This window comes from Phalaenopsis equestris, unplaced genomic scaffold (genome assembly GCF_001263595.1).
Source record: "Phalaenopsis equestris unplaced genomic scaffold, ASM126359v1 Scaffold234044, whole genome shotgun sequence".
Classification (NCBI taxonomy): domain Eukaryota; kingdom Viridiplantae; phylum Streptophyta; class Magnoliopsida; order Asparagales; family Orchidaceae; genus Phalaenopsis; species Phalaenopsis equestris.
The window spans coordinates 47,092-69,110 of NW_018251971.1; the positions used below are offsets into that span (position 1 = coordinate 47,092).

The 22,019-nt window shown below is 33.1% G+C and overlaps 1 protein-coding gene across 3 annotated transcripts in view; it reads right to left on the minus strand.

Annotated features, from left to right (window-relative positions):
- Window positions 1-4,870: 4,870 nt before the first annotated feature.
- LOC110038823 (pre-mRNA-processing protein 40C) overlaps window positions 4,871-22,019 on the minus strand; it is a 30,943-nt gene continuing 13,794 nt past the window's right edge. For 2 of the 3 annotated variants that reach the window (XM_020743734.1, XM_020743736.1), the window contains 9 exons: window positions 20,466-20,918; window positions 19,717-19,800; window positions 11,280-11,423; window positions 11,087-11,193; window positions 10,866-10,989; window positions 7,261-7,404; window positions 6,970-7,116; window positions 6,398-6,520; window positions 4,871-5,391 (listed from right to left, as the gene is read on the minus strand). In XM_020743734.1, coding sequence (XP_020599393.1) covers window positions 5,077-5,391; window positions 6,398-6,520; window positions 6,970-7,116; window positions 7,261-7,404; window positions 10,866-10,989; window positions 11,087-11,193; window positions 11,280-11,423; window positions 19,717-19,800; window positions 20,466-20,918 — 1,641 coding nt within the window. In that variant the 3' untranslated portion in view covers window positions 4,871-5,076. The remainder of the gene's footprint in view (window positions 5,392-6,397; window positions 6,521-6,969; window positions 7,117-7,260; window positions 7,405-10,865; window positions 10,990-11,086; window positions 11,194-11,279; window positions 11,424-19,716; window positions 19,801-20,465; window positions 20,919-22,019) is intronic. The other variant, XM_020743735.1, reaches the window with a different exon arrangement.

A 22,019-nucleotide genomic window follows, 5' to 3' on the forward strand; every position in this document is an offset into this window, starting at 1 on the left:
GGGAAGAGCAAGATTCGCGAATGGGGAAGATGGAGGAGGAGCCCCTTGCGGTTACTTTTTGTCTCCCAAAAATAGCAGTCCGAAACGAGGCCATTATTATTATTTTTTTTTTTTTGGAAGAGAGAGAAGAAAGGAGAGAAGAAAGGAGAGAAGAGAGTGAAATGAAAAATGAAAATTTCATTTCCCTCTTTTAGAGAGTTACGGTTATATATATATATAATATTATTATAATATAATAATTATTATTATTATTCAATCAACCTCTCTCCATGCATTTTTGCTGAACACGTCATCGCGATAAAATGAAAGTGTCCCTTAGGTAAAATTGATGTTCTGGACGCACCGGTGTAGTCCGTTTGGTCGTCCGGAGTCGTTCGGACCACTTTTTCGACTATCGTGTCAAAAAAATGATAATATGCATATTTTAAGCCCGTACGCGAAATCGTGGTGCAACAAGTGCCTTTTCCAAGTGAAATCGACGTTCCAAACTCACTCGTGTTGTCCATTTCGTCGTTTGGGGCCATATGAATAAGCTTGCAGGTGCTCAGGTCAATTTGAGCCAAATTTGTGCATGGCGCGATAACTAATTTTCGTCGATCACAGGTGGACACCCTACACCTACGATATCCAAAAATTGATGCCAACACTTTTTGTTTGTTTGCTTGATTTCTACTTTTAGACTTAAGTGTGGTTGTGTTTTCTCTATGAATTCGAGTAGTTTTCTTTTATCTTTTTCATTAAAATGATAAATGATTAAGTATTTAAAGGAAGTTGTGTGAAGTATTTGTCTTTAATGTTGGAAGAAGTTGTGATGATTTTAAACCTTATACTTCATTTACTTCTTGATTTGGCCAATTAAGATGTTAATATCTGTTGTGAGAACATGTAAGATCTGAGATGGTATTGTCTCAATCAACAAATAATAAGAATCACATTTGATTTCATGGATGAGAATGTTGCTCATGGAGTTGAGTGCAAATAAATCGAGAAATAAAATTTGAAGGGTGTAAAATTAGAGAACTTTAGAGTGATAGGCTAAAGCCCACAATTTGATTTATAGTTTTTTGTTTTGATACGAGATGTTAGCCCCCAAGTGGAGGGAGAAGAGGGAACTCTAGAGTGAGACCTAATATCTTCCCCACCTAACCCGTCTTCAAGACTATTCAAACTATAGATTAGCCAGTTCTTTATAGCAACCCTAGTAAGGGTAAAAAATTTTATTGCTTCTATTTGACACAACACAATTAGAATACTTCCACAACATAATTTCTATACTTGTTAGTGATTCATGATAAGGAAAAAGATATTTTATTATATTGTCTTCATCTTGCAAGTATGTAGTTAAGTTAGTTAGTTGTTTACTTTATTTTCAACTACCAAAAATTACAAAAAGAGGTGAACTTTCTTTCCAATTTTAATATCTAGAGTTTAAGTAAGAATATTTTGCTAAGTATAATTTTGTTATCTAATTTCTCCAGTTTTGTAAGTTGCATATTGTAGTTTTCCTTGTGGGTTTGATATTCGGGTCTTAATTAAAAAGTCCTATATTACTTGATAATGATACGTATACTTGCGTAGTATCTCATACTTAAATATTATAATTGTAATCTTATTTGCTTCAAAGTTAAGAATTCACCTAGCTTATGCTCGGGATCAAGTTTTTGGCATCGTTGCTTTTTTTCACAGTTACAAAGTAAGAATTATTATTAAGGAAATTAAGCATATAATTGCATACATCGCATTTGACATCTATCTAGAACATCGTGATCAGCTAACATGGACGCCATGCTGAAGGTGAGTTAGATTCCTTCCGGAAGCGGATGAGGGAGCGTGGCAAGGAAGCAGCAGCATTGGACTATAATGAAGCGACAGAGGATGATGAGGATGACGATGAGGAGAAAGAGGAGGATGATTAGGGGTGCCTTTTTATGATTATGTTAAACATTTGTACATATATTTCTCTGTGAACAGAGATGTATATATTTTAGGATGAATGTAATTGATTTGTTTCGTTATTTAACTATATAATAAAATGTTCGACAGATATTCTAGTTCTATAATTGCTTTGAATGGTATATTAAATATTGTGATAACATGTCTAGTGATGTAAAAATGAAAGGGAGAATCTTTTTTTTTTATGTTGTAAGTTTCTAACGGCTTACCATCGGTTTTTCTAAAATTTCTGACATATCCATAGCCAAAACTGATAGCTAACCAATTGACTTATTTATTTAAGCTTAATCAACACCAAACCAAAAGCTTAAGTGCATCATAAGAAACCGACGGGTAAGACACTTTTCTGACAGTTTAACCATTAGTTCCAATAGCTGGCGGCTTACAGACAAAAAAATCAGCAAAATGCTTTGCCACATGAAACCCACTAGTGCGACACTTTTTTATTGTTTCCCCGTCGGTTTTAATAACTGATGCATTGCTGACACAAATATGACAAAAAAATTGTGTTAAACAAAACCGATACACTTTTTCAACAGCTAAACTGTCGATTTTTTTTATAACAGAACCCCTAGCAACTTTTAATCAACAGAATGCCTGTATCAATAAATCTAGAGTGCATCATTTTCCCGACGTATAGGTTGTCACTATTATCAACGATTCCTCCATATGTTATATGAACCGAAGAATACTAATGATATTAATTTTCTCTAAAAATGTGACTGCATTAAATCGTTGGTTATGCATCGATAATTTTACACTGTTTGAATAGTAGCGGTTTTGGAATTACAGATAAGCATTTTACCTACAAGACTAGAACAGATAATAAACCATAAGAAATATCGAAGGTGATATTTTTTCTCATTATAAACCGTGAAAAGTGGCCGTCGGAAAAGACAATTTCTTTTGTAGTGTACCGCTATCTAAGAGAAGAGTCAACCGAGGGAATGCGTATTGCACCAAAAGAAATAGTTGATGAATTTGTAGCGGATTCGCAACTTAAATCTTGACTATTGATTTCGTGATCTATCTATCGGTTTATTAAGTTCGCTATGAAGTTGAAGAACAACAAATGATTTTTTTACAAAAAGTTTTTCATTTGTGAAAGTAAATTGTTTTGTAATAGTTATTTTTTTTTTCTTTATTTTTTTTATTATTATTTGGGACATTTGTGCATGTATGATTTATTTTTATCAATTGGAAAAGAAAGAGATATATTTGTTCTTTTTATGCTGAAATGCTTGAATTTCATTTATTGAATATATATATATATATATATATATAATCAAACGTTCAAATCCTTTATATGCGTGTGGTTTTTTTATATATATATATAACTAAATATATAAATGAATATCATATCTGAAATCAGTTTTATATTTTGAACAAGTACAACATTGTAATTTCAATATTTATCAATTTTTTTTTATGACAGCATATATAATGGCAACAATTACTAGTTTTAATTTTACGCTTTTTAAATTTTGATGTCCAAATTTTATTATTGTTGGATCCTGATTTTTCTCAGTACGAGTTAAGGGTGTGTAATAGAGCTAGTAATAATTGCTATATAAGGCTCAAATACATGTGTATGTGTAATCGCTTTCACATAACTCTAGCCCTTTCTATGACCTCTCATAAATAGGTGAGAATTACAATTTTAGCATTATATATATATATGTAGCCCAAGTTCTCGGACTAGTAGTCTACCATCTATTTAGGAGAAAGAGTTCTCCTCATATAGGAGTTTCAGGATGGTTGCTTCATATATTATAAACCTCCTAATTTTATGAGAGTGTCCATTATTTCTTGTGCCGTAATTAAATAAAAATACAGATTGAGGAAATAAATCTAAAGCTAACGGAGGATAAACAGATCGATTAATTGCAGCTATTTTTTCATTAATATTTCTTATGATCGCAATCATACTCACATGATCATTTAATTTAAACTTAATGATCATACATAACTTTCAAATTTTCGTCGTATTTAGATGGCTTGAGTGAAACTACTGGCAAAATATATTCGAATGAAACTCAAAGTTCATGCTAAATACATAAAAATCTTTAGCAAAATCTTCTTGAAATTTTGAATAATCCAAATTCTAATAAAATTCTATGACAAGAAATCCATTAAATTTAATTAGCATTAAAATTGAAAATTAAAATATCCTCGAAAATTTATTTTTTTATAATTTTATGATAAAAAAATAAACAAAAATAAAACGCAAATAAAACGCTCAACCTGCAAACAAACAAAAAAAAACGATAAATCCAAACTTATATTCGATTTTAGTTATAAATTTTTCTCATTAATTAATCACAAATATTTATTGAATTTTAGTGAGTACTTCTTAAACATTATTATTGGACGTTGAATTGCATTGTTCTCTGTGAGGCTTAAATTAACAAATAATTTGCACTCACTAGTCCCAACAGCAAACGGTAGCCAAATCCAATGCTATTGAGCGGCTAATATGATTTTGTTGGTATTCCTATGTCAGATCTTTAATCTTTGATTTTTTTATATTTCCTAAGATTAGCTTATTCAGGACTATAAATTTCATTCTTAAGTGTGACCAGAATAAAGTACATTTACTGCTTTTCCTCCACATCATTACGTGTTCTCTTATTTATTTTCTTGTTAGTACTCAAAGATTTATTACACGACTTTATTAATATTTGTGATGCTCTCTAATCTTCTAGATATTCAAATTTGTTCATCGGAGAAATTTGCTAGAAGCTAAAATTGAATAATTTTTTTTTCATGAATTTCTTAGCCTCTCGGCATTTTCTATACGAAAATAAATAAAAATGAAGAGCAGATCAATATGTTGATCATTTTCCCACCCACAATATTTAAAATATATAATATTTACAAAACAAAACGCCATACATTATTATAAAATATTAATAAGCTGTTCTCTTGTTCTCTTGTTCTCTCTCTCTCTCTCCCTCTAAAAAACCATGGATTGATAATGTTTGTAATTCAAATAATAATAATAATAATAATGTACAAACGCAAACTAAAAATTAACATCTAAATTGATAGCACAAGTTAATTTGCATATCGTTAGAAACATCTGTAACTCCATATAAAAATCTGCAGGCAGGTTTAAGATCGTTATCTCCGAGCACGAGAACCCCTCGGTGATCCCCGCAAACTATTATCAGTAGAGCTTCTGTTCTTTCCTTGGGAATCAAACTTGTCTTTTGGTTCAGCTCCAGCCTTCTGCTTTCTCATCATACTGTCCGCAAATCTGAGCCATAAAGATTCCCTGTCTTTCCTTGGCATCTTAGAGTATCTTGGATCAGGCTTTAAAACGCGTTTAGCTTCTGACCACGAGTTGAGAACATTCTTCTCATTTTCTGCACTCCGCGCAACTGAATCTGATGTGATGATTTCAGCTAATAGGGCTCGATAATCACGGGCACAGCGCTGGGAAATAGACAAGCTAGTTGGATCACATACTCTGGAGACTATAAATAGAATAGATATTCATGCAATAATCCCTAGGTATGACTTCAAATTTATTTAGAAGTAACTTGGAATGATAGTTCAAAATAGCTTCACACAAAAAGTAAACCAATATTAAACAATCCAATATACCTGAAAAAGTTTTGCATTTTATAAAAACAGCACATGCCTCAACTAGTTTTAACAATATTTCTACATGCTCTCAAAAAAAGCCAAAATTTAAAATGTGTCGGTTATGGTGCTCCGACAAACTAATTGAAAAACAATATTTCTACATGCTACTCAAAAAAAGCCAAAATTTAAAATATGTGTCGGTTATGGTGCTCCGACAAACTAATTGAATTTAAAGTATGTCACACCGATTAAAAATTAAAATATCAATATAATGAAATCCGGATGTACCTAACAATGCATTGATGATGTCATATATCTGATTTTTATATTTTTGCACTTGCTGGAGTTCCTTATTGTCAATAAAAGTTTTTTTCATAACTTAAAAATAACTTACTTAATTACTCTAAGTGACCGTCTATTTTTAATTAAAAATACTGCATGTTTTGACATTAATTGTTTTTACGTCGTTTTTTTAAATGGATTTATTTAAAAATTACGCTTTCAGCATACACGAACTACGAAAAAAAAAGAGTCAAAACCGATGTGCATTGCTCTCAATTTGGGGCAGTTAATGTAATGGTCGAAGAAAATTAGCCTCTTTCAAATATTGTTACGTCACCTGTTCAACTCCAAGAAGAGTATAAAACTATTAGGTACCAGGATGAAATATGACATGCGGGTTGTAATAGAGAACAAATTTCATGGCTCTAATTCATGCAGCACACAGTGAGGCTTTATTTGCAGACCAATGCCACTTAGCTACCAAATAAACTTGAGAAGAAATAGCAAATTCAGAAAAGGATAAATATGCAGAAGATCAAAATGGATCAGACTAAAAAGCTCACTAATTTACCTCGTACAAATCCTTCACGTGATCACGGAAAAGCTTTTCTGCATCAGCTTGATTAAGATCAGGATTTGTAGCCCGACCCTGAGGATCCTTCTCCAGCTTGGGCTTCGACTCAGTCCAGGACGCCTAAGCAATAAATCATAGTCTAAGTGTCACTACAGTAATATATAGAAAGTTAAAAAGATTATTTTATTATGGAAGGAAATATATATGTATATGAAAAAAAAATTCTCTAATGCACGAAGCACGAAATACACTAGTAGATGAGTAAATCCAAAAAAAATGGCACGTTTTCATTTTGCAAATGCATGCGTACTATGGCATCGCAAGCTGCTATATGTTGGATCAAAATTTACTATAAATATAAAATACATATATAAATATTTTTTTTGTGATACTTGAAATTACACCTAATATACACAGAAGTATGGCAGCACTGATAATATCATTCATGTCTAAATGCTCCAAACACCAGAAGAGGGCAAACAATGAAAAGTAAGTGCGTGCAAAATCTTAGATTGCAAACCAAATTGGCACCAATGGAAATAAAATAGAACTATCAAATCAAGAATTACCTTCAGATCTTTTATTGTTTCTACCAACAAGGCTTGATAGGAACTGACAGCCTCCTTCCTCCGAACTTTCAGCCTAATCCTTTCCATTTCTTGCTCTTCTCTCTCTTTTCTCTTCCGCATTTCCCTCTCTCTTTCTTTTAGTTTGTCCTAGATGACAGGGGAAGAGCACAGGTACAAAACAATATACTAGAAGCGTCAAAACGTGCTCAAACAAAGTAAACAAAAAAATCCAAGTAAATATGTTTTTTGAAAGCTAGTCCAAATCTCTTTAAAACTTCACAAAATTATTACCTGCTCCTCCTTTTTGGCCTTAGCAGCACGTTCTGCTTCTTGTTCCACTGCTCTAAGTTCCGCCATATATTCATTAAATAAAGCTTCCCTCTCTTCATGATTGACAGTCTTGTATCTTGGATCATTTCTCAAATTATCCTTCACCTATAAAATGTCAAATGTAAGAAGTTAGCGCAAATTAGAAAGAAAAAACTAAAGCTGAGCAACTACTAACAAGCAATGCTTGTAAAAACAGTTTATAGAGAGAGTCCTTAAACTCGAATAGACATTTGCATACAGGAAGCCCATATTCTTTAGGAAAAAGTACTCGCAAAAATGCCATTCATAATTAACTGAAAAAAAAAAAACAACGATAAATGGAAAAGAATATGGATTGACTGAGAAGCAAATCATCAGAATTGTGTCTTACAATTTATTTCTATAAACAGCAAATTCAGCATTACACATGCAAGGAGTGAGAGTGATTGTGCAGCCAATCATGCATCAAGGGAAGTCAAGCACAAATATGAAACAGAAACCGGAAAGATGGCTTTCTGGTAAAAGATAATTTATATCCAATGAAATCACAGCCTCCGAAGGCATTCATGTGAATGTCCCAGATCAGCAAAACCATGTTTTTACAAAATTAACGTCAAAGTCCAAGATTGAAGACCATAATAGTCATGATAAATAGGCATAAAAGATTTCAACATGCTTTAATGATATCCTAGAACTGATCAAAATCAGGCATTTTAGACGGGTTTCTGAGACTTCTAGCAATCCAAAAAAATGTGAATTTTCATTCTCCGATGAATGGAATTTCAGCATGTCTCATTTCAACGCACTCACGACTGGACGGGTTTCTGAGACTTCTGGCAATCCAAAAAAAAGTGAATTTTCATTTTCTCGGATGAATGGAATTTCAGCATGTCTCATTTCAACGCACTCACGACAGAAGCCAAATTAGGCATTTTGGACGGTTTCTGAGACTTCTGGCAATCCAAAAAAAAGTGAATTTTCATTTTCTCGGATGAATGGAATTTCAGCATGTCTCATTTCAACGCACTCACGACAGAAGCCAAATTAGGCATTTTGGACGGTTTCTGAGACTTCTGGCAATCCAAAAAAAAGTGAATTTTCATTTTCTCGGATGAATGGAATTTCAGCATGTCTCATTTCAACGCACTCACGACAGAAGCCAAATTAGGCATTTTGGACGGTTTCTGAGACTTCTGGCAATCCAAAAAAAAGTGAATTTTCATTTTCTCGGATGAATGGAATTTCAGCATGTCTCATTTCAACGCACTCACGACAGAAGCCAAATTAGGCATTTTGGACGGTTTCTGAGACTTCTGGCAATCCAAAAAAAAGTGAATTTTCATTTTCTCGGATGAATGGAATTTCAGCATGTCTCATTTCAACGCACTCACGACAGAAGCCAAATTAGGCATTTTGGACGGTTTCTGAGACTTCTGGCAATCCAAAAAAAAGTGAATTTTCATTTTCTCGGATGAATGGAATTTCAGCATGTCTCATTTCAACGCACTCACGACAGAAGCCAAATTAGGCATTTTGGACGGTTTCTGAGACTTCTGGCAATCCAAAAAAAAGTGAATTTTCATTTTCTCGGATGAATGGAATTTCAGCATGTCTCATTTCAACGCACTCACGACAGAAGCCAAATTAGGCATTTTGGACGGTTTCTGAGACTTCTGGCAATCCAAAAAAAAGTGAATTTTCATTTTCTCGGATGAATGGAATTTCAGCATGTCTCATTTCAACGCACTCACGACAGAAGCCAAATTAGGCATTTTGGACGGTTTCTGAGACTTCTGGCAATCCAAAAAAAAGTGAATTTTCATTTTCTCGGATGAATGGAATTTCAGCATGTCTCATTTCAACGCACTCACGACAGAAGCCAAATTAGGCATTTTGGACGGTTTCTGAGACTTCTGGCAATCCAAAAAAAAGTGAATTTTCATTTTCTCGGATGAATGGAATTTCAGCATGTCTCATTTCAACGCACTCACGACAGAAGCCAAATTAGGCATTTTGGACGGTTTCTGAGACTTCTGGCAATCCAAAAAAAAGTGAATTTTCATTTTCTCGGATGAATGGAATTTCAGCATGTCTCATTTCAACGCACTCACGACAGAAGCCAAATTAGGCATTTTGGACGGTTTCTGAGACTTCTGGCAATCCAAAAAAAAGTGAATTTTCATTTTCTCGGATGAATGGAATTTCAGCATGTCTCATTTCAACGCACTCACGACAGAAGCCAAATTAGGCATTTTGGACGGTTTCTGAGACTTCTGGCAATCCAAAAAAAATAATAATCGAATGAATCGTGCAAATGATATTAATCAAATATGAAAGTATTTGTAGCAGTCGAACTCACAAATAAGCAAGAGTATAGATAACATTAATGTCATTTTATAGGTTGGTTAAACACAACTGGTAATAACCGGACGAATCATGCAAATGATATTTATTTAAATATGATAGTATTTGAAGTAGCGGAATTCACAAATAAAAACGAGTAGATATCAAGTTAGTGTCATTTTACAGGATGGTTAGAGACAATCGGTTAGGTTTGTAGGTAGAGATAACTATCGAACATAATACAAGATTCACATAGAGACATTCCAAAGATTACATTTTCCAATAACGACAAATCAATAAAAGGAAAAAAAGCATTGAAATATTTAGATTACCCAATGCAATTGGCAAAACTTCCTTATGAAAATATTCCTTCCTCTAAATTGCCTCCTTTTCCCAAGGGTTGCTCCAATGCTAATATTGAAGGAGCCATGGATGGAGGAACATTAAGAATAATGCTTGCTATAATGGTCTCCAATATGGTAGAAACCCTTGGAAAATTGAGACTTGATTGTGGTAAGGAGTGGTGGAAAAATATTGGCTGATCAAGCTTTACAAAATCACAAACCCAAGAGCACTTGACCTCCCAAGATGTCGGAGTTGAAGTGCGAAAGTCCCCATGTAGCTCCCCACCAATTGACAGTCTAAAGAGAGCCTTGCTCAACCACTCCCAAACTCTTTTCTTCTTTTGCTTCGATAATTTGTAAACAAAAGTTAACTCTTCAAAAAATAACAAGATACCATGACCTTTCTAACCAAGTAAATTTCTACAAGAATAAACCATGGATCCCCTTAGATGATACTAGGGCTTGAGATCAACTTCTCTTTAGAAATCAAGTCCAAAATGCCTCGGTTGGCTACTCTCAAAGTTTACTAGTCTTAAATTTTATAATGTTCTTCCTCGTAAAATGTAATATAATGATGAATCATAGATGTGTGAACAACTCATAGTTGTGTGATACTGATGTGAATAACTCCAAATTTAGTTTTAAACCTAATACACAAGTTACATTCAAATATGCAATCTAAAGATACAATAGAAACAGAACATAGAGCCATAATCCATGCATTGTCTGGAAACTACAGCACACGGTATAAATAAATACATACATAACTACTTCAGAACAAAAAATAATTCCAGGTCATTGGCCTTGTGATGGGCCTATCATGGATTACATCACAATAGTTAAAAGGCAACCAAGAGAAAACAACATTAAAAACAATCAAACACTATGATAAAAAGCTACCTTTGACCATCGACTAATTGAAGATATGTCTTGCCTCTCCTTCAGCATTGACTTGAAGCAGCTCATAGATGCTGCTCTTTCAGCATGAATCTTTTCTTCAGCGGCCTTCTTCCTTAGCAGCACCCTACAAAACACTCCAAAAGTATATAAAATGCCATGCAATTATTCATGCATCAGACATCATCAAATCTTATTAGTAAGCCATTCTAAACAAAACATACTTTTCATTGAAAAGAAACTCTCTTTCTTTTCGTTCTATGGCCTCAAACCGTGGATCATCTCCCCATTTTCTTTTAAATGTTTGATAGTCTGGTCTGTGAGTCATATCCTGAAATAGTAAGCCCATGAGCATTGATTGAATGGTCTATTCAACCAAAATAATTGCAAAACTGGTGAAACAAGCAAGCTACCAACAACCTCCAAGGCTTCTTCCAATAGTTGTTTGAAACCAATAATTGCAGCCTTCTGAGCTGCTTTCTTCTCCTTCCTTTCTTCCTCAGCACGTGTCCTAACATATTGTTCAAAGATTGCTCGTCTAGCAGAATAACTTGGAACTGCCTGCCAGTACCCATACAAGTAGCACAAAAAGAGAAGAAACAGTTCAAGCAGAGGATTCAATAATTGTATCCAAGTACAGTGTATAAAATATTCATTTATTTTATATTCAAAATATATATTATTAAGATGAAATATTATATTTAACTTAAATACATAGCGCATCCAAGTTAAAGAGCAAAAACATAAAATTCATGATTAGTAAACCACATAAGAACCGTCAAAAAATAAATGCAAATGATGTTTTCCTTACTATCAACACCAATAAGTTATTCTGAACAAATCATAATCCAATTCAAGATTAGTAAACCACATAAGACCCACAAAAAGTTAATTGCAAATGATCTTTATCCCACTATCAACACCAATAAGTTATTATGAATATGTCATAATCCAAAAAAAAGTTGTTAAATACACTTTGCGCACATAAAAATGTTTACAATAACACATTACATCGTTTAAAAAGCACCCAACAGCATTCAATGATATGTACGTGATTTTGAGGTCAAAAAAAATCATATCAACAAAAAGTAACAGAACAATTCAATCTTGCATAATATCTCATCAATTTAGTCCTCACTGATTGCAAATTTCAATGCCACGAGCATTCAACCTCTATCCCTGGCCACATGTAAATACTCGATAAAGGATTTGGTAATTGGATAAACTATTGTGCCAAACCTTAATATTTTTTGCACTTTCGATTGTTATGTTGATGATGCTAGTCACCCTTTTTTTATTGAAAACCAATATATCCTACAGTATTGTCATCAAAGAAATAGACAATTTTGCCTCATCCACTGAACTTAGCACAATGTGAAAATAATTATTTTTTTTCTCACATTTCTACCATTTTCTCGGGGAATAATTCATATTGTAGCTACCAACATTTTTATTTAGGAAGACCAAGTATCTAGCAATATGTTCATAGAAATTATCAAAGACCAGGTCTTGTAAAAGGAATGGCTATCACTGATTTTTCTTTCTATCTTTTAGGAGAAGAAGATCCCTCTTTCAGTGGCTTTAAAGTTTTCTAATTTCTTCTTTAGACCTTGTACCCTATGATCCTCAACATCATAATGGCGAAATAGAGGTCATCGATAAGAAACAAGTAGATTTTACTTGCGGCAAATCTCCTTAGTTATAGTGCATCAGTGTTAGTACATCAATAATATTTATTTCCAAACTTACCAACAAACATCAAGACTTCAATATGTGGTCATTCACGGATTGTCATTGAGAGTGCCTCAAATCATGCTACTTCTCCCGCTAACCTTCTATATACCCATCCAATTGATTTTCACACTTTAAACATCTATTTCGATGGCCATTATATCATGCCAAGCCACGATGAATTAACTTTAGTGGGGCAAATGCAGTCATATCATTAGTGCTAAACCCATATAAGGTGGAATCATCTCAGCATTATCACTGATTCTACTATAAATGGTCGCATATTCTAGTCATGAGTGGTAGTCATCAACTCCTGCTCATCCTCACCATTCAAACTTGAAATAAGCATGGAAATGGGAGAAATATGACCTCGCCTACAAGTCGCTATGGCAGAAATTTACATCATCATCAACTCCAATCGGTAGTCAACAACATCATTAGTCTAACCCAAGATATGGGGCAAGAATTATTGTTAGAAATTGATTGACTATTTTCAACTTCTTTAGTTTAGTTTTCTTTTTTTTTTTTTTTCCGTGTGTTCTCCTTCACATTTTTGTGAAACTAGCAATCAATTGCAAATTTCCATTCCCAGAGTATTGTGGCAACGTAGGAACAATAGTGCAATCAATGACACAAGCAAGGTGGCACCAAGACAATATGTGACTCCATGAAAAATGGTGACCATCCCTTGATTACTTCCCTTGGTTTGTGCTTTACACTAAGGATAAGCGTCTTAAGAAAAATTGACCTATAGATCCACCTTTTAGTTTAGTTTTTTTCATGCATTTTCAGTCAGTTTTTTGTAAAAGTGGCAATCATTTGCAATTTTCTCCTCCTAAAGTATTATAGCAGCATTGGAGTTTGCAATGCCAGTGAAAAAATGAAGCAGCAAAATAGCACTAAGAAAGTTTGCAAACAAAAACAAACCACTTGCAGTGAGGCAATTTACAAAAAATAACAACACAGAAAACCAGAAAGGCCGCGGACATTAAAAAGATAATTAGCAAACAATAACGAGACCCTAACAGTAAGGCAACAAGGAACAAAACTTAATAGAAGAGCAAGAGAATACGTAGAAGTGGCAGCTACATTACCAAGCACTGTAGCTGAAAATTTGCATCAATATGTAAGGTAGAAGCTTACATTGTGGATGTATGGCCAAGAGAAAATAAGCGTGTTAGAATAATCCAGATTTCTACTTAATTCATCATAAGAAATTAAGCTTATTACAAAAAAAAAGGTTTAGTTTGGTTCTAATTATGAATTGATGGGTTCAATTTTGCAACTAAAATATGGTTTGGTTTAATTGGGTTACTAAAGCATAAAACCAATTAAATCAAATCAACCGAAGAAACAATCCAACTTAAGATTACTAAATTAGGTTTGAATTATACATGATAATCCATCTTGTAACTAAAATAATTCAATTATTTTGAATGTAAGAGTTTTTAGGAGTGATAGGCACGATAACTTACTAGATTAAAAAGACTACTTTTATTCATAGAGACTTTTTCTCCATTAGCATCAAGTTCTATGATATTTTGTTTATCGAATGCTCAGTTATACTTCCTTAATGATAAAATAATTAGTGATCACATGTGTTGTGCTCAAGGCTACAAATTTTGGTAAAAATAGATACGTTAGCATGACAAAATTTAATTTGAAATATTGATCTCACTCTAAATTATTGAATTACAATATAATATGATAAATTTCATGAGGCCCATAGTCAATGTATTTCTCCTGATATTTTATTTTGGGATCATTTCTCAGCATGCTTAGAATTTTATTGACTAATGATTAAGAACTTAGATCAATTTGGTGAACAAATGAATAAATATAGTATAATCAAGCTTATGACTTACGCAACTTGCTTTAGCCCCAAGTGCCATTTCTACCTAACTTGTAATTATAATGGTGTAAATGTCTATAATCAAGCTAATTAAAGACATGCTAAATGATCATTTGCTTTATGTATTTAAATTAAGTATTTCAATTATATGCAGCTTTTGATCTTACCTCGTATAATTGCCCAAACCTTGTAATTAACACGAGTTGCCTGATATGCTTAAAATTTAAGGTCTAATTAAGCTTCATAATTCTTTGCATGAGTTGACAAATATATTTTTTAATGAATAACTTCAAGCACAACCTACGATCAAATAGGACTAATCTAACTGATGCTCATCATGACGATTATAAATTCATATTTTTGTGTTCACAGTTGATACAATATATACAGATCATGTATCTTAAATTCCATAATTAATATAATCAACATTACAAATATTGTTATAGTAGCATTGTATGCTCTTATTCCAACATATTATGATTAAGTTCTTTATTTACATGATTTTAATTGTTTGGTAAGGGGAATATCATTTATGGTATCACCAACTATGGAATTCATTGTTAACTCTTTCGTTGATGTCAATCATCAATATTGACAACAATTGCAAAGGATTTTCTTTTTTATTAATTTGATGATCTCATTAATCAATATTGACAACAATCATCATCATAAGTGTTCCTTATTTAACTGCAGAAATCAAAAAAAAAATGGCACCTTTTTATTAATTAGAGCTCTCATGAATTGTATTCCAAATACACATATATTATGCACACACAATGAATATTTAATTAAACAAACTTAAATCATCTTAAATAATAATTCCCAGTAATTATAATAACACATTCAAGAAAAGTAATTTCCAGCTTAAAATAAAACAAAATAATGACTGATAAAGAAAGTAATGAAAAAAATTAAAATCAAGAATACTCAAGATAACGAGTGATTGGCAGAAAAGTGAGAGACCCAAGTGGCGTGAAGCAAAAGAAAGAAAATAAGTAATTAAGAATAATGCTACGGATAAAACAAAAAGCATTTTTGAAAGAAGCTTGTAAAGAAGAGCCACTACGCTAAAAGAGATAACCAATGATAAATGCCCAAAAAAAAACATACATGAGAGAGTGTGCAAAGAAAAACTAAGCAGTAACTATCTCCAACAGGGAGAAAATGAATAAGTAATGAGTAGTGAGTCAACAATTACAAGAATCAATGAGAATAAATCATGTGTCTTAGTTTAGCATAATATATTAAATCAAATCATAAAATCAAAGCCAAAATTTTGTTCTCAGTAGAAGACTAGCAAGCAAGCATTATTATGATGTGACAACAAAGTGACGGGAAACAAGCACTTGCTAGAACTCGTGTTTCAAGGCGAAATACTGCATAAGACAAATGTGCCGCTTTACAAAACTCCTAAAGTGTCCTCTAATAACAATGATTGTTGAAGTATAAATAATTGATGTCAGCAAATGTAAACTCTTATAGATGGTGGAAGTACAAACTTCATATATGCATCTAATGATGGAGCTTTCATTAGTTTGTTCACTATATTTTATCCCTCTTACACCAACATTAATCTATCACCAATAAATAGGACAGGAGTGCAGTCCCATTAACATAAGTGTTATTTCATGTCTTATGAGTAATTACCAAGTATTTTACAAATTTATGAAGTGAGTAGCAACCATGAAGATGCTGAAAAAGTGCTCTAAGCAACCTTAATGTTTTGCAATATGAAAGTTTTAGATGGCGTTGTTTATCAAAACTCAAGAAAGAAACAAAGATTCGGCCAATTATTAGTTAGTTCAAGTGATCAAATTACATATAATCATACTGATTGGGTATAAGCAAACTTGAAGTCTCAAGAATATTGACACATCAAGTAAATTAAGATAATTATGTATCGTTAAACTATTTTAGATGTTTATAATATCTATATAAACATTGTTGTATTTGATCATGCTTTTGATAGTTGAAATTGTTTCAAAATATGTGGTTTGTTGTTAGGCTTAGATCACCATTAATGAACTTAAAGTTGACCAATAGTTGACTTTTAGATGTTTCATATATTTACCTTCTTAAACATGTTTATCAATGTTAATTTAACTTGTGTTCCAAGTAGCATAAGTTTGGAACTAGTACTCATTAGTTTCTTGGCCAGGTTTTAAATTGCATGTATTATATTATTCATAGTTTTTTAATTAAGTATAAAAAACAATTTTTTGGGAGAAAAAAAAAATCTTTTGAAAAATGCTTAATTTGTCATATTATTCTCATGTTTCAAGAATAATGATTTTTAAAAGTGAAATTAAATTTTCATGATAGCTTGAATAACTGGAAAAAAAATCAATTTGCTGAAATTTTTATTTTCAACAAACTACAAGAATTTTTTTGACAGGACAAGTGTTAACTATTTTAAAATTCATAATTTTTTAATATAATTTACTATTTGTGGTGCAAATTGAAAATTACCTTATTAGAAGCCGCATGTTACAAGATCATGCAACAACCTAAAGGGAAAATGTATAGAACCAAATAAATCCCAATGATAATGGACTTTAACAACAAATGAGCGACCTATAACATCTCTTTTAACGGTGAGTCTAACCTTTCGGAAGATTCTGCACAAAGAACTGAAGCACTTTTTGTCCCTTGGGCATATAAATAAGGAGCAAATTAAGAAATGAAATGCAAATGAATTTAGCTATATTCTTAGATCATTTTTAATAAGGATTCATGAATTAAAATCTGCCCAGAATTTCATTACAATAATCTCTCTTTCTCTGTCAATCTCATTTAGGTTGATGGCTTGATATTTTATTTTAATTATTTACAATCAATTGAATAGATCATTTGTATCTTGTAATCGTGTCAGTTCTATACAGCACACAGGAATAAGAAGAATTGAGAGAGAGATTAAGCATTTACGATCATACATTAATTTTTTATTAACCAAGGAAAAAAGGACTTGATAGTGTTGCAAGATGAAAACATGGTGTGTTGCCCACTCAAATGTTAAGGAGAGAGGTTGTCCACCACAGAGAGAATTAGTAGGATCCCAAGTGGAAGTGCACTTAAATATAAATGTAGGTCAGTTAGGTGTCAAAATATGTTTAAGACATTGCCTGATTGCTCATTAATTTAAATATAACAACTTGCTTAACTGGCAAGATTGGATGTTTATGTGATCATACTTGTGGAACTTATTCAACAATCATGTAACCATACTAAATTATCTTATTTTAAATTTGAAGTTTAATTCTTATGCAACGTCTTTATTTGCTGCGATGTATCATATGTAACTTGGCGTATAAGGCTTGTGACATCATAGCTGATCTATTACAATTGTGCTTTCTAGTCACACTGTTTCTCAAAATATCTTACAGATCTGCATATACCCAAATTAGGTTTAGATTGTATTTTTGCATGCTGTTTTATAAAGTATGTTGAATATATTATTTAGAATTGTATTGGAAGAGTTTTGTAAGAAAATCCAAGTTTTGATCCTTGGTTCGGCTCCATTCCTTCACTTTTGAACATGCATCCCCATAAGAAATTGTTTACAAAGATGCAACTGATTGAAGGATCAACTATTGCTCTTTCATCGCAACTCAACAGTAGAACCCTTTGTAGGGTAAGAAGTTCTGTTACTTGCAGAAAAAGTGGCCCAGTGCAAAAGCTGCTTCTGGCTATGCAATTTGATGAGGAACTACAAAGATAAATTCCCATAGGAGATTGTTTACAAAGATCCAACTTATTGAAAGAACTTTTATAGCTCTGTCAACGCAACTCAACAGTAGAACCCTTTGTAGGATAAGAAGTAGTGCTGCTTGCAGACAAAGTAGCCCAGTGCAGAAGCAGCTTCCGGCTATGCAACTCCCTGTGGAACTACACTGGCAATTCACACACATGGAGGGCCATTTGCACGGCAAAAAGATCTGCATTATACAGCAGAAATCCACTTAAGTAATCAACAGGAAGGATGAACCGCAAAATGTTCCATTCATATAGATGTACATAGGAAATTATTGCACCCAGAGAAGTCCCGGCAAATAAAACTGGTAGGCTATCCATTTCCGTTGTTTTCCATCAACTAATTCAATTGAATGGCTATACTTGTAAACTATGTGAAAGAGTTAAAGTTTCTACTGTTATTTAGGTTAAAATAGAAGTACGACATACATAACCGCATCAAATTGTAGTGCCAAAAATGCAACTGACCCTTGCAATTTGCAAACAGAATTTGTACAAAGAAAACTATTAAACAAAAACAATAATTTATGGGCGATGTCCAATATTGGGTTTCATACTGATCTTTCCCCCTGCATCAATTTAAAGAAGATCTGTGGCGCCAAAGATTGTGTTTGAAAATTGAAGTAATTGATGGATGCTTGTCATGTCGCTGACATTATTATCCAACGTCAATCCTTGGTCAATCTAGTTAACTCCTTCCCAACACACATAAAAGATCTATGAAATGAACAGGGCATTGATTCCTTGCGTGAAACCAGTTGCCTTATCTTAAGTTCGTCAAATGAATGGTTGACGTAAGGTAAAGTTCTAAATATTTCCACTTCTCCGATGAAAATTTTGCTAATATGGCAGATCAAAGAAAATCCAACTCTAAAATCCTATAAAATTGGTCATTCAATGATGAGCATGTTCCTGCACACAACACATATTCCTCGTTGGAATTTGTTTCCAGAATTCTAAACTACTCCCTTGAAAAACAACTCCAAAAGTTCAAGAAAAACCAATTCAAGGTCCCACGAAAATTGGTGTTAGCATATGGTAGAGTTTACTCCTGCAAGCCGTCTTCATAAGAATTTGTTCCCGTGCTTCTTAACTAGTAACTAGAAAAGTTGCATGCATAATAAGCTTGTTGCTGCAGGCCATCATTTTTTCTTGTTAAGAAACACAACCACCTACTTCGTAAACTGATTCAAAACCTTTACTCTTCTCCCCAAGAATTCTGAATTATTTAATACGATAAAAATACTATAAGAACGATCACGTTTATTCAGCGCCAGAGAAAACTTGATAAAATAAAGTAATCATCACGTTTAAGATGACTAGCAATAAGCACATTGAACTCTAACAAGAAGAATCTACCTCCACAACCAAAAAAAGCAGAAGGTTAAAAACATTCTCAAGAATGGAGGAAAAAAAAAATCAACCTTAGCATGATTGAGCTCAACATATGGTCTAACAAACCTGTTTCATGAAGTTGTCGTAGGAAAGGCCCAAAATTCATAATCTTTAGACTCAACAAACCTTAAAGCGTGGATCGAAGACTATCTTTGGTAGTTCTTTCTCCCATTTTGAGAATGGAGCCACCCCTCGTTCTTTGAGCATCTCCTAAGATGTTAGAAAAAAAAAATTTGAGCAAGTCATAAAGACACTGCAGATTATGAAAAAATAATTAATAAACGGAAAAATAAGAGCATTTCAGAAAATGTGATAACTATCAAACTAAGATGTTCCTGAAATAAACAAAGGCCGGCCCAGTTGAAATAAAAAATAATTTGGTAGCAATATGATTAAATAATTAATAAATGAAAAAACAAGAGCATTGTAAAAATCTAGAGCATTTAGCCAAGATATTTGATCCGCAGATGTAACTATAAAACTCAGATGTTTCTAAAATAAACAAAGGCTAAATCAGCTGAAATAAAGAACAATTTGGCAGAAATATGGGAAAAGGCTTCCAAGAAAAAGAATGTTAAGAAAACAGAAAGTAGGTTAAAATCCTTTTTCACTTTTACCATGAGCCGAGTGCTAGTCTGTTCACATGTCATACTTATCATTTCAAAGGAAGAACCAATTTAAAGGAGGCTTGTCAAAAAGAAAGACATGTTGGGATTAAATATGTAACATTTCTCTCCCCAGCATGCATTATACAGATTACTTCTTCGATGTCATGTAAAAAGATTTGAAAATATATAAAAACATATAAGGAATTGGACTAGATCACTGCTAAAACAAAAAAACAAGCAAATTAGGACATAAGCAAAACCGAATACCTTGAACTGATCAATGCACTCCTCCTTCGTTGGTCCACTTTCTTCATCATCTGAATCAGATGAGGAATCTGACATATTTCCATCTCCATTAGCATCTTTAACTCTGTCTTTACTATTCAACAGTTGCTGCGCCTTAGCTGAGGCATCTATAACTCTTGATCCATTTAAATCAGATGCAGAGGGAGCCGAAGTTTGAAGAGGTGCTGAAACATTAGGCGTAGCAGAATCCTGCAGCTTCTTCTTTATCAAATCCAATGCTGATGTAGATGCTTGTCCGCTTGGAGTTCTCTGGGTCATAGAATCTCGCCCCCCAGTTTGCAGAGCAGGAGCATTCAGACTGACAGATGTCGTTCCCTTATCTGTGGGAATGCTAGCAATTCCTTCTATTGAAGAGTTTACTACTTGTTTTTTTCTCATTTCCAAAACCTCTGCAGGAACTTGCCAGCTACTAACCTATATTTTGAGGTTATCAATGATAGGTATGCAGGAACGAGAAAATATATATATATATATGGAAAATGGAAAAGCAGCTAAAAATAATATCTCATGTTCATATAAGCAAGATAGAATGTAAAACGCTTAAAGACAGTTTGTCAGCTATACATTTGAGAACTACAATCACATCCATTGCTTAATTTTAAGCAGCTTTCCAAAAATGGCAACAAAGTTATTTTAGACCTGTCTCGGAAAAGTACAAGAAATGTATCAAAGCTTCTCGGACAAAAATTTATCCTACCATACTTTACAAAGAAAGTATAGCTTGTTACAACCTATTTATTTCAAAAAATATGGTTAATTAACCCTATACTAAGATTAACACTTAGCATAACATAGTAGAGATCACACTCGTAAGATATGGCACTCATGCTGTAAGAGATTTAAAACAATTATAGGTAGTCCTAAGCTTTTGCATGTGAACTTAATCTTTGGTATCAGTTAAATAATTAAGTTAAACATCTACTCAAGAATGGAAACGGGCTATAAAGAGAATAGAATACTATCTACCAGCAGATGGTCAAAGGGTACATTCAAGCGCATCAGAAAAATAATCTTATGGACCAAATCAAAGTTAAAAGAAAATTAAATAGGTTGATTAAAGGGTAAGTTGGTGTGCATTTCAAGTTCCAATTGAACAGAAGAAAATGTTACAACAACAACAACAAATTACGAGTGTGATCTCTACGTGGAGCAAGTTGGTGTGCATTTCAAAGCCTTAATCCCACTACGTGGGGTAATCCTTTTTCTCCATTGCGTCCTATTAAGTTCATATTTTCATTTAGTTCTAATAAATTAAGATCATTTTTTATACAATAAGCCCAATTCTTCCTAGTTCTACCTCAGCCTTCATGCATATTCTCTAACATTTTTTAAAAGCGCATTTTAGAAGACAAGCGATGTGACAGTTGTACATGTTACTTGCCTGCAAAGCAACTCATTAGCCCTATGCATCGCTTGCCTGCAAAACACAACCTTGCAACAAAGCTGGTGTCATGCTGCTTTGCCACATGGTGTCATAACATTGAGAACTCCACTATAGTTCAGAACAAAACCTAA